Raw genomic sequence first — 16644 nt, forward strand, 5'->3', positions numbered from 1 at the left:
CTGTTGTTGATATGATGTCATATCTCCATGGAGACATGACTACGGAAGGCTGGTAACTGTTACAGGACTCTGGATGACGAGACTGGGCACTTCCGGTCATGTGTCTGGAACTTGCGTTCCAGACACCGCAACTAAGGTGCGCATTGGAACGCACGCCACTCGTGTACCGCTGAGATCAGCGGTTTGCAGTGGACTCATGATCTAATCGGTAGATATGTTTTTATCTCCATGTTATATTCATTTACATGTTGTCTCTGTATGTGTTGTGTATTTGTTTGTCTTTGGATATGATTACTGGATATATTGTAATTGGTTAATTAGGGGGAGGGTCACTTTAGGGTTTATAAGGGGACCATTTACTAAGCTATATGATCTTGACAAAGGTCCCATTTGGGACCGAAACGTCGGTTACACCCCCTGTTTGATGTCTTGCTGCTAATAAAAATGAGAATTTTATGAAGACTGGTGAGTGCTCCTATTTATTTATATATATATATATATATATATATATATATATATATATATATATATATATATATACATACATACATACATACACACACACATACTAGGGTCAATAACATGGTATCCTTATCTAGGGTTTCAATCTCCGCTGATAAGGTAACTGTCCACGCTGCTACAGCGCTATAAACCCATACTGACACAATCGCCGGTCTGAGTAGTGTACCAGAATGTGTGTAAATGGACTTCAAAGTACTTTTACTGCATGCTATCTGCAGGATCCCTGAGGATAGCTGTTAAGTCAGCGCTACCTTTTGGGTAAACGCGACAAAGCTTTGTCCACCCTAGGGGAAGATTCCCATCGTATCCTGGCCCTAGTAGGGAAAGGATACTCCCTGAGAATTCTTTGTGGGAATCTGCAGTCTCTTGTCTGGAGATTCCCGCTCTTTTTCTTCATGAGAGGAGGGAAATTTACCTCAGCTTTCTTCCCCTTAAACATGTGTACCCTCGTGTCAGGGACAGATGAGTCATCAGTGATATGCAAAACATCTTTTATTACAATAATCATATATTGAATACTTTTCTGCCAGTTTTGGCTGTAACTTTGCATTATCGTAGTCGACACTGGAGTCAGACTCCGTGTCGATATCAGTGTCTATTATTTTGGATAGTGAGCGTTGTGAGACTCTGAAGGTCTCTGCGACATAGGGACAGACATATGTAGATTCACTGACTGTTCTCTAATCTTTTGTGCAATAAATTTACCTTAGCACTTAATTTCACATATCCAATCAGGTGTCGGCATTGTAGACGGAGACACCACTCACACACACATTTGCTCCATCTTCTCCTTAGGAGAGCCTTTTACCTCAGACATGTCGACACACACGTACCGACACACCACACACTCAGGGAATGCTCATCTGAAGATAATTCCCCCACAAGGCCCTTTGGAGAGACAGAGAGAGAGTATGCCAGCACACACCCAAGCGCTATATGACCCATGAAAAAACACAGCAATTTAATGTTTACCCAGTAGCGCTGTTATTATCTGCGCCGAATTATGTGCCCCTCCCTCTTCTTTAAAACCATCTCTTCTACCGTGGTATAAGCAGGGGAGAGTCCGGGGAGCTTCCTCTCAGCGGTGCTGTGGAGAAAAACATGGCGCTAGTGAGTGCTGAGGGAGAAGCCCCGCCCCCTCGACGGCGGGCTTCTGTCCCACTAAAGTGTAAAATTGGCGGGGGCTCCTGCATATATACAGTGTCCAACTGTATATATGCTCCTTTTGCCAAATAAGAGGTTTATATTGCTGCCCAGGTGCCCCCCCCCCTCCTGCGCCCTGCACCCTTACAGTGACCGGAGTATGTGAGGTGTGTGGGAGCAATGGCGCACAGCTGCAGTGCTGTGCGTTACCTCAGTGAAGATCATGAAGTATTCTGCCGCCTTTGAAGTCTTCTTTTCTTCTCATACTCACCCGGCTTCTATCTTCCGGCTCTGCGAGGGGGACGGCGGCGCGGCTCTGGGACGGACGGCTAGGGTGAGATCCTGCGTACCAATCCCTCTGGAGCGAATGGTGTCGTAGCCTAAGAAGCAGGACCTGCACTCAGAGAGTAGGGCTGCTTCTCTCCCCTCAGTCCCTCAATGCAGGGAGTCTGTTGCCAGCAGAGCTCCCTGAAAATAAAAAAACTAACAAAATACTTTCTATCAGCAAACTCAGGAGAGCTCACTGAAAAGCACCCAGCTCCTCTGGGCACAGTATCAAACTGAGGTCTGGAGGAGGGGCATAGAGGGAGGAGCCAGTGCACACCCAGGTCTAAAGACTTTCTTAAAGTGCCCATGTCTCCTGCGGAGCCCGTCTATCCCCATGGTCCTTACGGAGTCCCCAGCATCCTCTAGGACGTTAGAGAAAAAGCCTCTAACTGTGACATTTCTTTATTTTTAATTATGTGTACTGTACATATTTACTAAGCAGGACTGCTTACAGAGGTAGTCTGTGCATGTCTTTCCTGTTTACACTCCATTCAAGATGGCATATGGTACAGTACAGTGGAAATATTTGCAGTTACTGGTAATTTTTGGGCTGACATTACCAACACAAGTATCCAAGTGCCGCCCCCAAACAAGTGCCACCCATAGGCATGTGTCTCACGTGCCTAATGGGAAATTCGCCACTGGTAATGTACCATGGCAACCAGATGTACATGCCAAGCAATGCAGTGAGCTAAAAGGCTTTGGGAGGCTTTTTTCACTTGAAAAACTGCTCAAACCTCCTCCTGACGGTGTTGTACAGAGCCCGAATTTCCAGCACATTGATTAGAACAGCTGCTTCCTCCAATGACTACCTGCCCTGGAAAGTGGACTGGAGTACCACAACTGCACAACCTATGAAATGGATATGCAGAGTTACCAGGAACCAAAATGTTTCCTCCAAAAAGGAATCAGATTGGATTTGAATAGTACAACCATGTAACTTCAAAACCTGTTTGGTCTGTTTCATACTAGTTAAAAAAAAAAACAACCCAAAAACCTGTAAGAGAATTTGCTTTTAACACATCATCCAAATAAGGGATCCCTGTGAATACCCCACACCAAAACCAGAGGGGGGCCTTTCTTGGGTTTTGGTTTTCTATTTTGTAGTACTGTCGATGAAGATCCTACTATCGTTGAGCTGTTATTATTTAACAGGCCCATAGAGAACAGAAACAGGTAATCAAATGCACAATTTTCTTCCTTTTTTTATGTCCCTTCATAGCAATAGTGTACTCATATATAAGTAGGCTTTATTCCGTAATATAATGCTTCCAGCAACATATTTGACCTGAAAGGCTTCCTGATACGAACTTAAGTTAATATAGCAGCAGACCTCATTCTAATAAAGCATCTGTGTGATGAAACCGAAACAAACTATATAAAAAAATAGGCCAACTACCAGTTAATTTGTAATAATTATGTGACACTATGGGGTGCTGGAGTCACCACACACCAGCATCTCTGTGCACACCTTCCTGCATCCATTTCCCAATGAAGGTCTGATGTTCTGCATGCTTGCTTTTATCATTTAATATATACAGGAAGAAACACACTGCCGCAAACAGCCATCGACAAAATAAAAGATATTTTAACAGAATAAGACTTAGCCGGCGCTGTCAGAATGTAGTTCTTGTCGTCTTCACACTCCCATTCACTTAACACTCGGTTTCACCATGGGGAAATGAAACAAAGGTAATAATAGTGAAGCTTGTTTTTAATATACAGATAAATTCAATTATACACATATGATCCAAAATCACCAAGCAGCTCCTGATAACAAAAGAATGCAGGGTAATTACCAGATGGCTATGGAACCGTGGCCAAACAGTTCCAAATCAAGCATGAATAATGAAGATGGATTCAGTCAGTATCCACGCTGATCACTGGCAGCGACCTCCGCGTTTCCCTGTTTCAGCAGCAATTTCCAATGCGTTTCCACCCCTATCTGGGGTCTTTCTCAAGGTATCCTGGGTGAATCCCACCCAGCCATAGCCATCTGGTAATTACCCTGCATTTTTTTGTTATCAGGAGCTGCTTGGTGGATTCTGACCATTTGTGCATTATTGTGTTTATTTGTATATTAAAAACAAGCTTCACTATTATTACCTTTGTTTCATTTCCCCATGGTGAAACCGAGTGTTAAGTGAATGGGAGTGTGAAGACGACAAGAACTACATTCTGACAGCGCCGGCTAAGTCTTATTCTGTTAAAATATCTTTTAGTGAGGGGTGAAGGAACCTCATAAGAGTTTATGTAAGCTGGCAGCAGTCTTTTGCGCACAGAGGAATCGTTATACATTTTTGCCTTTTAGGCCATCAACAAAATGTTTGTCATTACACAGCGACATTCATACTTACCAGCATATTTAGTGACTTGTAAAGCAGAGTAAAATATGTATCTTAACATGGTACTTACTGTGCCCAACATGGTACTTACTTTGCCAAGATAAGTAAACTCAGTAGTAACTTTATAACTTCAGTCACGCAAACAGCTGTTGTAGAAAAGTACATAGCTGTTTTCACCGTCCTTGTATATCGCAATGCCACAGTATACGCAGCAGCCACCAAAGTCATTACCAGCAAACAATAGAGCTTGAAAAGCAAACTGACATTCTCTGGAGATTAAACAAACAACAAAAACAGAATGGTCAGAAATAATAGGAAAGTGCAAACTTGTAAGACACTATCAAAAATGGAATTTATTTTCAATATAACAACAGTGTGTATATATATATATATATATATATATAATCTCGTGTTCACTCTAGGCTGTTTTATCAGGGCGCTGCGCCCTGCCCGTTTTTTAGAAGGCAAAACCCGTCCTGCCCCTTTTGCGGCGCCCTGCTAGAACAGACGCCCGCTTCCTGCCCTCCCAGCGTGTAAAGATGCCGTGCGCATGCGCGCGGCATCCATTCACACATTGAGAGAGAGCTGGGGGAAGCCCAGCACCGACGGAGGTGCTGGGCAGGCCCCCAAAAGTGACGTCCACGGCCACAGACGACCTCTATAGTAGCGTCTGTGGGCCGCACCGCCCACTAAAATGACGGGGGTGAGACCACACCCCCTAATTTGCATGACCGTGCCCCCATTTCGGGCGCACGCACGCCAATGTGCCCCCGAACTCCGGCGCCCTACCCCATCCTAGGGGGAACACACATACATATATATATATATATATATATATATATATGTTCCTTAATGCGCTATTATTAATCAATATGGTAAAGTCTAATTACAATTACCCTGGAATCAATTTTCTGTTAAATACAGCTATCTTAGGCAGCTACCCCAAGAGAAATGGCCCTTTGCCAATATGGGCCTATAGCGGTAAATATTAAAGAAAAATATCTCTGAGGAGCACTCTTATTTAATGGACATTCCAGTAAATTTATGGATATGAACTGAAGATGCTCTGTTAGTACCTTATATACACATACACCCAAATGTTAACATTTTTTTTATTAAAATGCAAAATAACATGTTCAAAAATAAATTTTCAGAATAATTTCTGACAAAAACGTCAACTGCTTTAAAAACTTACATGTCTGTTCAGTTTTTGTTAGTACAATGGTAATAAAATATTACAATAAAATATTTTATTGTAATATTTTATTACCATTGTACTTACAAAAACTGAGGTCGGGGACAGCCCAGCACCTGACCCTCCTCCAGCAGCGGCACCCCCGCCCCCTCCCCCCCCCCGCCCGTCGCAAGGGGCTACGCCCCCTTCACCATCGGACGCCCTTTCGTCGTGCAATATTTAACCACTAACAAAACTAGGAATGCAGGTAATACTCCATATAATAGAAATATTGAACGCCAGCAAGGCGTACAGGGGTTAAGGGGGCGTAGCCCCTTGTGACGGTGTGAAGAGCGCCCTTGGGGGCTCGATGAGTCACCTAGTAATAATAATAATAATAATAATAATAATAATTTGATTAAATCTATGAGCCAGCAGGATCTTTTTAGGAGAAAACGTATATATAAACTTTTTGACATTTTGAAGGTGTCAACGTTTTAAGTCTGCAGACACTATGACTACATACCATATGAGCCAGGTGTAGTGCACACGTTAATGCAGAGGCTCCCAAATACGGTCCTCCAGGCACCCTAACAATCCAGGTTTTAAAGATATCCATGGCTTAGTACAGATGGTTAAATCAAATTGACTGAGGTACTAATTAAGTAACCTGTGGCCAAGTATGGACAGCTAGCTTGCCTTGAGGATCGAGTGTGGGAACCTCTGCCTTAATATGATGTTTTTACCACATCAGTACAAAGTGATATCCTCCCAATCTCCTCACTGTACCGAGTATATACAAAATAGCCATCCAATTAATTCATCCCAAGTAACTGCAACAGTAAAAGAAGTGGGATGTTCAGGAGCAGAGTAGGTTGTGTCTAGAGAAAGGGGTCATGTTGGAGGATCCATCCTAGGTCTGTATACTCTTGTCCTGACACAACATAAACATTCAATAGCCTAGATATAAACTTGTGTAGGTACAGGAGATGCTGCGGGCAGGCACATACAACATGCAGGTAGAGGAGATGCTGCGGGCAGGCACCCAACAGAGATGCTGCAGGCAGGCACCCAACAGAGATGCTGCAGGCAGGCACCCAACAGAGATGCTGCAGGCAGGCACCCAACAGAGATGCTGCAGGCAGGCATCCAACAGAGATGCTGCAGGCAGGCACCCAACAGAGATGCTGCGAACAGGGACATATAACATTCAGGTACAAGAGATGCTGCGGGCAGACACACATAGCATAGAGATACTGCGGGTTGGCACACAACAGATGCTGCGGGCAGGCACACATAACAGATGCTGCAGGCAGGCACACAAAACAGATATGCTGCGTGCAGGCACACATAACAGGTATGCTGCGTGCAGGCGCACAACAGAAATGCTGCGTGCAGGCACACAACAGAAATGCTGCGAACAGGGACATATAACATGCAGGTACAGGAGATGCTGCGTGCAGACACACATAGCATAGAGATGAGGCGGGCAGGCCCACAACACAAAGATGCTGCGGGCAGGCACATATAACACAAAGATGCTGCAGGCAGGCACATATAACACAAAGATGCTGCGGGCAGGCACATATAACACAAAGATGCTGCGGGCAGGCACATATAACACAAAGATGCTGCGGGCAGGCACACATAACAGAGATGCTGCGGGCAGGCACACATAACAGAGAGGCTGCGGGCAAGCACACATAACAGAGAGGCTGCGGGCAGGCACACATAACAGAGATGCTGCGAACAGGGACATATAACATGCAGGTACAGGAGATGCTGCGGGCAGACACACATAGCATAGAGATGATGCGGGCAGGCACACAACACAAAGATGATGCGGGCAGGCACATACAACACAAAGATGCTGCGGGCAGGCACACATAATAGACGCTGCGGGCAGGCACACATAATAGACGCTGCGGGCAGGCACACATAACAGAGACGCTGCGGGCAGGCACACATAACAGAGACGCTGCGGGCAGGCACACATAACAGACGCGGCGGGCAGGCACACATAACAGACGCGGCGGGCAGGCACACATAACAGACGCGGCGGGCAGGCACACATAACAGACGCGGCGGGCAGGCACACATAACAGACGCGGCGGGCAGGCACACATAACAGACGCGGCGGGCAGGCACACATAACAGATGCTGCGGGCAGGCACACATAACAGAGATGCTGCGGGCAGGCACACATAACAGATGCTGCGGGCAGGCACACATAACAGATGCTGCGGGCAGGCACACATAACAGATGCTGTGGGCAAGCACACATAACAGATGCTGCGGGCAGGCACACATAACAGAGATGCTGCGGGCAGGCACACATAACAGAGATGCTGCGGGCAGGCACACATTGCATAGAGATGCTGCGGGCAGGCACACATAGCATAGAGATGCTGCGGGCAGGCACACATAGCATAGAGATGCTGCGGGCAGGCACACAACATGCTGCGGGCAGGCACACATAGCATAGAGATGCTGCGGGCAGGCACACATAGCACAGAGATGCAGCGGACAGGTACACATAACATGTAGGTACAGGAGATGCTGCGGGCAGGCACACATAACAGACGCTGCGGGCAGGCACACATAACAGATGCTGCGGGCAGGCGCACATAATAGAGACGCTGCGGGCAGGCACACATAACAGACGCGGCGGGCAGGCACACATAACAGAGATGCTGCGTGCAGGCACACATAACAGATGCTGCGTGCAGGCACACATAACAGAGATGCTGCGGGCAGGCACACATAGCATAGAGATGCTGCGGGCAGGCACACATAACAGATGCTTCGGGCAGGCACACATAACAGAGATGCTGCGGGCAGGCACACATAACAGATGCTGCGGGCAGGCACACATAGCATAGAGATGCTGCGGGCAGGCACACAACATGCTGCGGGCAGGCACACATAGCATAGAGATGCTGCGGGCGGGCAGGCACACATAGCACAGAGATGCAGCGGACAGGTACACATAACATGTAGGTACAGGAGATGCTACGGGCAGGCACACATAACATGCTGCGGGCAGGCACACATAACAGAGATGCTGTGGGCGGGAACACATAACAGAGATGCTGCGGGCAGGCACACATAACAGATGCTGCGGGCAGGCACACAACAGAGATGCTGCGGGCAGGCACACATAACAGATGCTGCGGGCAGGCACATAACAGAGATGCTGCGGGCAGGCACACATAACAGATGCTGCGGGCAGGCACACATAACAGAGATGCTGCGGGCAGGCACACATTGCATAGAGATGCTGCGGGCAGGCACACATAACAGATGCTGCGGGCAGGCACACATAACAGAGATGCTGCGGGCAGGCACACATAACAGAGATGCTGCGGGCAGGCACACATTGCATAGAGATGCTGCGGGCAGGCACACAACATGCTGCGGGCAGGCACACATAGCATAGAGATGCTGCGGGCAGGCACACATAGCACAGAGATGCAGCGGACAGGTACACATAGCATATAGATGCTGCGGGCAGGCACATATAGCACAGAGATGCAGCAGACAGGTACACATAACATGTAGGTACAGGAGATGCTACGGGCAGGCACACATAAGAGATGCTGCGGGCAGGCACACATAGCATAGAGATGCTGCGGGCAGGCACACATAACATGCTGCGGGCAGGCACACATAACAGAGATGCTGCGGGCAGGCACACAACAGATGCTGCGGGCAGGCACACATAACAGAGATGCTGCGGGCAGGCACACATAGCATAGAGATGCTGCGGGCAGGCACACAACATGCTGCGGGCAGGCACACATAGCATAGAGATGCTGCGGGCAGGCACACATAGCACAGAGATGCAGCGGACAGGTACACATAGCATATAGATGCTGCGGGCAGGCACATATAGCACAGAAATGCAGCAGACAGGTACACATAACATGTAGGTACAGGAGATGCTACGGGCAGGCACACATAAGAGATGCTGCGGGCAGGCACACATAGCATAGAGATGCTGCGGGCAGGCACACATAACATGCTGCGGGCAGGCACACATAACAGAGATGCTGCGGGCAGGCACACATAACAGATGCTGCGGGCAGGAACACATAACAGATGCTGTGGGCAGGCACACATAACAGATGCTGTGGGCAGGCACACATAACAGATGCTGCGGGCAGGCACACATAACAGATGCTGCGGGCAGGCACACATAACAGAGATGCTGCGGGCAGGCACACATAACAGATGCTGTGGGCAGGCACACATAACAGATGCTGCGGGCAGGCACACATAACAGATGCTGCGGGCAGGCACACATAACAGAGATGCTGCGGGCAGGCACACATAGCATAGAGATGCTGCGGGCAGGCACACATAGCATAGAGATGCTGCGGGCAGGCACACATAGCATAGAGATGCTGCGGGCAGGCACACATAGCATAGAGATGCTGCGGGCAGGCACACATAGCATAGAGATGCTGCGGGCAGGCACACATAGCATAGAGATGCTGCGGGCAGGCACACATAGCATAGAGATGCTGCGGGCAGGCACATATAGCACAGAGATACAGCGGACAGGTACACATAACATGTAGGTACAGGAGATGCTACGGGCAGGCACACATAAGAGATGCTGCGGGCAGGCACACATAGCATAGAGATGCTGCGGGCAGGCACACAACAGAGATGCTGCGGGCAGGCACACATAACAGACGCTGCGGGCAGGAACACATAACAGATGATGCGGGCAGGCACACATAACAGATGCTGTGGGCAGGCACACAACAGAGATGCTGCGGGCAGGCACACATAACAGAGATGCTGCGGGCAGGCACACAACAGAGATGCTGCGGGCAGGCACACATAGCATAGAGATGCTGCGGGCAGGCACACATAACATGCTGCGGGCAGGCACACAACATAGAGATGCTGCGGGCAGGCACACATAACATAGAGATGCTGTGGGCAGGCACACATAACAGAGATGCTGCGGGCAGGCACACATAACAGAGATGCTGCGGGCAGGCACACATAACAGAGATGCTGCGGGCAGGCACACATAACAGAGATGCTGCGGGCAGGCACACATAACAGAGATGCTGCGGGCAGGCACACATAACAGAGATGCTGCGGGCAGGCACACATAACAGAGATGCTGCGGGCAGGCACACATAACAGAGATGCTGCGGGCAGGCACACATAACAGAGATGCTGCGGGCAGGCACACATAACAGATGCTGCGGGCAGGCACACATAACAGAGATGCTGCGGGCAGGCACACATAACAGAGATGCTGCGGGCAGGCACACATAACAGATGCTGCGGGCAGGCACACATAACAGAGATGCTGCGGGCAGGCACACAACATAGAGATGATGCGGGCAGGCACACATAACAGATGATGCGGGCAGGCACACATAACAGAGATGATGCGGGCAGGCACACATAACATAGAGATGCTGCGGGCAGGCACACATAACAAGCAGGTACAGGAGATGCTGCGGGCAGGCACACATAACATGTAGGTACAGGAGATGCTACGGGCAGGTCACACATAACAGAGTTGCTACGGCCAGGTCACACAACAGAGATTCTGCGGGCAGGTCACACAACAGAGATGCTGCGAACTGGCACACAACAGAGATGCCGAGGGAAGGCACACAACAGATGCTGTGGGCGGCACATATAACATGCAGGCATACATAACATGCTGCAGGCAGGACATATAACATGCAGGTACAGGAGATTCTGCGGGCAGGCACATATAACAGATGTTGCGGCCAGGCACACAGAATATTTAAGGACAGGAGTTGCTGCTATCAGGAGTCATCTGGTGACATAACTCATCATAATAATGTTTTGTTTTTGAAGGGCTTTTTCGTAATATGATTAAAGTTAAATATATTGTAGAACCCAGTCACTTCCCTAGCCAGTAATAGTGATATGGTCACCCATGTTGTCATATGCAGCCACCAAACATACTACATATACATGCATTATATCTTGCTTCTTTTATTCACTTGTCCAATTCTATACATGCAATTGCCATGTTCTATACATACAGTATGCCTATCCTTATCCGTCTCTGTCCTAAATGAATACTGTCTACAATGAACAGATGCATACATGCTGCCAAAGTTCTCCCATGTCTCTTGTCCACAGTGATATGAGTATAGAGACAGTACTCACCGCGAGCTGCCATGGTGACTGTATGTCAGCTGCTCTCAGTCCTCCTGCACCCAGCACTGGCTCTGCTCACTCACTGCCCACTGTGCTCTGTGCTGCTCATACTCAGCTGCTGCTGCTGGACTGACACTGCCGGATCTGACGTCAAAGCATCGCGCTAGGCTCTCCCTCCCCCGGCCTCTTGCACTTCTCTCCTCCTCTGCTACCCACACTGTGACCGTGCCGTGCCCAATGCCCACAGCTAGGAGGAGGAGTGTACGGATCAGAGCAGGTAGATGCACTGACCACAGCAGGAGCCGGTGACAGTAGCCGCCTGATACTAGCCCGCCCAACTCAACTGCAGGTGTAGTAGTTGAAGCAGCAGCAAGTGCACCTGAGGGCGTGTCAGTGGCAACACAGCGAAAGTTTCCTGGTAGTAATGGTGAGGCAATTAGAAATGCCGTTAGAAGTAACCTGTGCTCGGGAGGGAATGAAGGCTGTATTTCTAGCCTTGAGATAAAGGCCCTGATTTTTTAAGCCTTAAGGGTCTATTCATGAAGCAGTGAATAGTGTGGCAGTGGAGAAGTTGCCCTTGGCAACCGATCAGCATTGAAGTAACATTTATAATTTGCATACTATGCAATCGTATGGAGCAGCTGATTGGTTGCCATAGGCAACTTCTCCACAGGCTCACTTCTCCACTCGTTACACTGCTTCATGAATAGACCCCTTACAGTGTGATTAGGGCTGATGCTTGGGTGCCCCTACTAAAACTATAAATTTGCGCCCTCCCATATTTCACGTTGGCGCTCGGGTAAAGGGGTGTGGTCTCACAAGGAAGGGGCGTGATCATACAATAGTAACCCCATTACAAATTACGCCACATAGTAGCAATCTTATTCACATTACACCGCACGTAGTAGTGCCACTTATACACATAATGTCCACAGTAGTGCCACTTATACATACTGTATTATGCCCCCAGTAGTGCCACTTATACGCATAATGCCCACAGTAGTGCCACCTTTACATACTGTATACTGCCCACAGTAGTAGTGCCGCATATACACAGAATGCCCAGGTATTAGTGCCGCTTATACACAGCAGAATGCCCACGGTAGTAGTGCCGCTTATACGTAATACCCCCCCCCTCAGTAGTAGTGCCGCTCATACGTAATGCCCCCCCCCAGTAGTGGTAGCGTCCTTATACGTAATGCCCCCCCAGTAGTGGTAGCATCCTTATACGTAATGCCCCCACAATAGTGGTAGCATCCTTATACATAATGCCCCACCCGTAGTAGTAGCGTCCTTATATGTAATCCCCCCAGTAGTAGTAGCGTCCTTACACGCAATGCCCCCCCGTAGTAGTAGCATCCTTATACGTAATGCCCCCACAGAAGTAGTAGCTTCCTTATACGTAATGCACCCCCAGTAGTAGTAGTATCCTTATACGTAATGTCCCCCAGTAGTAGTAGCGTCCTTATACGTAATGCCCCCCAGTAGTGGTAGCGTCCTTATATGTAATGCCCCCCCAGTAGTAGTAGCGTCCTTATATGTAATGCCCCCCCAGTAGTAGTAGCGTCCTTATACGTAATGCCCCCCCAAGTAGTAGAAGCGTCCTTATACATAAAGACCCCCTAGTAGTAGCGTCCTTATACGTAATGCCCCCCCAGTAGTAGCGTCCTTATACGTAATGCCCCCCCATGTAGTAGCATCCTTATACATAAAGCCCCCCCAGTAGTAGTATGCTGCTGCGGCGTTCCCCATGGCTCTAGTCTGTCGGGACATGCGGTGTGGACAGCACCATCTTGCTTCAGGTCACTTGACAAGGATCAACCCAATCCCGGTCAGGTTGTGAGTCAGCTGCTTCCTGCCGTCAATCCAGATAAACTTGAGGGTATAAAGCTTCCTGCTTTACAGGACTCTGGTAAAAGTTCCATAGTCACACAGCAGTGTGAGCATTGTAGCTGTGCTCCTCTAGTGAGACTCTAGTTCCACTGTGGAAACCCTGCAATACAAGCTTTACTCTAAAACCCCAGCCGGGTCCAGTCCAGTTGCACTCCAGCCCGGGTGGTCTTCAGTTTGCCGGTTGTCGGGATCCCGGCGCACAGTATACCGGCGCCGGAATACCGACAGCCAGCATACCAACACATTTTCTCCCTCTTGAGGGTCCACGACCCCCCTGGATGGAGAATAAATAGCGTGGCGAGCTCAGCAAGCCCTCAAGGGGCTCATTTGCGCTCGCCACGCTGTCGGTATGCTGGCGGTTGGGATTCTGGCGCCGGTATGCTGGTCGCTGGGAGCCCGGCCGCCGGCATACCATACTACACCCCTCCAGCCCAGTTCCAGTCTGATTGCAATCTAGTCTGGTTACACTTCAGTCCAGTTGCACTTCAGTCCGGATTCAGTGTCATCATTCCGGTACCAGCCCGGTTAGCACTCCAGTCTGGTTTAAGCTGGTCAGACCACCAGCCTAAAGCCAAACCTTTCCCGAACATCTAGACCAGGTAACCCAGGCAGGGGGCCGCGACTGGCTCACTGGGTGCAGCGAAGCCTAATGTTTCTTACGGGGCTTCCTGGTGAAGATCACCAGTGGGGTAAGACTCCGCGTCCCTGTTCTTTGTCTCATCAACCTCCTGGTACTAGTTCTGCCCATATTCCGTAACCACCATTCGTTCTATGCGAAAGCACTATCTCCGGCCTCCCAGGTTCCAGCACAATACCCAGAGGACCAGCATCTCTTGACACGAGTCCAGAGACATCCGAAACCCAGGACCAGACAGCGCATCACTTATTTCTATAATCTGAAATAAAAGGAAACCTTTACGTATATGTCAGCTCTATTATTAGAGTGTGTGGTATGCAGATTATTTCTCATTTGGGGTGTGAGGTTTCTTGAAAGACAAAGATACCATTCTAGTCACAGTAGAAGATGTTCAATTGTGAGTGGGGTACGCCCTCCTTTTATATGGGTGTGATAATAAAACCTAAGCTTGAGGGTTATTTCCCCACCGCCATTCCTGCATGTGTTTCATGAAGTGGAACTGAATGCCGTTTTCTGAATCATACTACACATTTATTTTCCTGCATTGTTTCATGTTGAATGAGGATCGCAAGGCGTTCGCAAGGTCATTGACAGGAAGAGGACGTTTGGGGGTGGTAACTGGCCGTTTTCTGGGAGTGTCAGGAAAAACGGAGGCGTCCCCAAGCGTTTTCTTGGAGGGTGTGTGACAGGCCTGATCAGATTGTTTCTATCGCACTGTAGGAGTAAGTCCTGGGCTACGCACAGACTGCGCAGTATAGAAAAAAACATTTCATGGTAGGTTGTGAACGGATTTGCAGATATCCGCCGTCTGGCGTAGTTTTCGCACAGCATACGCATACATTTGCACACTTGCACGGTGTGGGTTTTCACGCTCCCTGGGCGGCGACTATCTGATCGCAAATTTGCAGCACAGCGATCAGGTAGGCCCACTATCCCAACATTTGTCACATTTTCAATTAATCACCAGCGCCTGTGACTGAATCATTCCCATCTATATGTATTGTACAGTACTTTTATAGAGTAAATATTTTTTTTTCTTAAAATAAAACAATTAGCATTCTACCAGTGGCGGAATTTGTGAGAAGTGGGCCCGCTGCACAAATATGCTGCCTTTCCTTTGCCCCACAGTGAAAGGCAGTGGCTGACTGGGGTGGCAGGGAGATGTGTGTGACAGGCAGAGGCAGGGGGTGACACGGGAAAGTAGAGGGTGAAAGGCAACGGGTGATGGAGAGGCAGAGGATGACAGCAAAAGTCAGTATTTACACACATTATATATATATATATATATATATATATATATAGAGAGAGAGAGCAAATGGGGATCTAAGGGTGCTAAACTGATACCAGTAATGTGTACAGTAATACCACCATAAGTGTTGTATATTCAAAGGCATTTTAACATTAACACACTTTTTAATTTGTTAAAATGTCCATTAAAACATTCCAAGCTCAGTGCAGATACATCAAAAAAACATCCATATATTGTACAGACGTAAGAGACATCTGATGATCACTGTGTAATCAAATATTCATGGAGAAATCAGGAATTTGAACGATGTTATATATAAACAATGTGGTCGCAAACCTTGTTGCACACCAAATCTAGGAATAGGTGAGTGCCGTGGAATGGTGGTTTTCTCTTACGTCCTAGAGGATGCTGGGGACTCCGTAAGGACCATGGGGTATAGACGGGCTCCGCAGGAGACATGGGCACTCACTTTAGATGGGTGTGCACTGGCTCCTCCCTCTATGCCCCTCCTCCAGACCTCAGTTAGATCCTGTGCCCAGAGGAGACTGGATGCACTGCAGGGGAGCTCTACTAAGTTTCTCTGAAAAAGACTTTTGTTAGGTTTTTTATTTTCAGGGAGCACTGCTGGCAACAGGCTCCCTGCATCGTGGGACTGAGGGGAGAGAATCAAACCTACTTAAATGATAGGCGCTGCTTCTTAGGCTACTGGACACCATTAGCTCCAGAGGGTCGGAACACAGGTCTCATCCTTGTTCGTCCCGGAGCCGCGCCGCCGTCCTCCTCACAGAGCCGGAAGATAGAAGCCAGAGTTAGTATAAGAAGAAAGAAGACTTCAAAGGCGGCAAAAGACTTCTGATCTTCACTGAGGTACCGCGCAGCGCCATTGCTCCCACATTCACACACACTGATGGCACTGTATGGGTGCAGGGGGGGGCGCCCTGGGCAGCAATTATTAAACCTCTAGGGACACTGGCATGGATATATATATACTGCGGAGGCAGTATATTACAAAAACCCCCGCCAGTATAAAGATTTGAGCGGGATCGAAGCCCGCCGTTGAGGGGGCGAAGCTTGATCCTCCAGCACTAACCAGCGCCATTTTCTCCACAGCACGCTGCAGAGAAGCTGGCTCCCCGGACTCTCCCCTGCTGAACACAAGTACAGAGGGCAAAAAAGAGGGGGGGGG

General features: G+C 48.6%; 1 protein-coding gene and 1 long non-coding RNA gene across 2 annotated transcripts in view; one reads left to right on the top strand and one right to left on the bottom strand.

Moving 5' to 3' along the window:
- The window catches only part of SLC35A1 (solute carrier family 35 member A1), an 88768-nt gene extending 76989 nt beyond the window's left edge, over positions 1–11779 (bottom strand). Inside the window, exons 1-2 of the mRNA XM_063916936.1 lie at positions 11689–11779; positions 4429–4606 (exon numbers count right to left, since the gene is read on the bottom strand). Of these exons, the coding sequence (XP_063773006.1) occupies positions 4429–4606; positions 11689–11701 (191 nt within the window). The 5' untranslated portion in view covers positions 11702–11779. The remainder of the gene's footprint in view (positions 1–4428; positions 4607–11688) is intronic.
- Positions 11780–12016: 237 nt separating this feature from the next.
- Positions 12017–16644, top strand: part of LOC134909732 (uncharacterized) — a 136147-nt gene continuing 131519 nt past the window's right edge. The window contains exon 1 of the long non-coding RNA XR_010176012.1: positions 12017–12106. This is a non-coding gene — a long non-coding RNA (uncharacterized LOC134909732). The remainder of the gene's footprint in view (positions 12107–16644) is intronic.

This window comes from Pseudophryne corroboree, chromosome 4 (assembly GCF_028390025.1).
Source record: "Pseudophryne corroboree isolate aPseCor3 chromosome 4, aPseCor3.hap2, whole genome shotgun sequence".
NCBI classification, from domain to species: Eukaryota; Metazoa; Chordata; class Amphibia; order Anura; family Myobatrachidae; genus Pseudophryne; species Pseudophryne corroboree.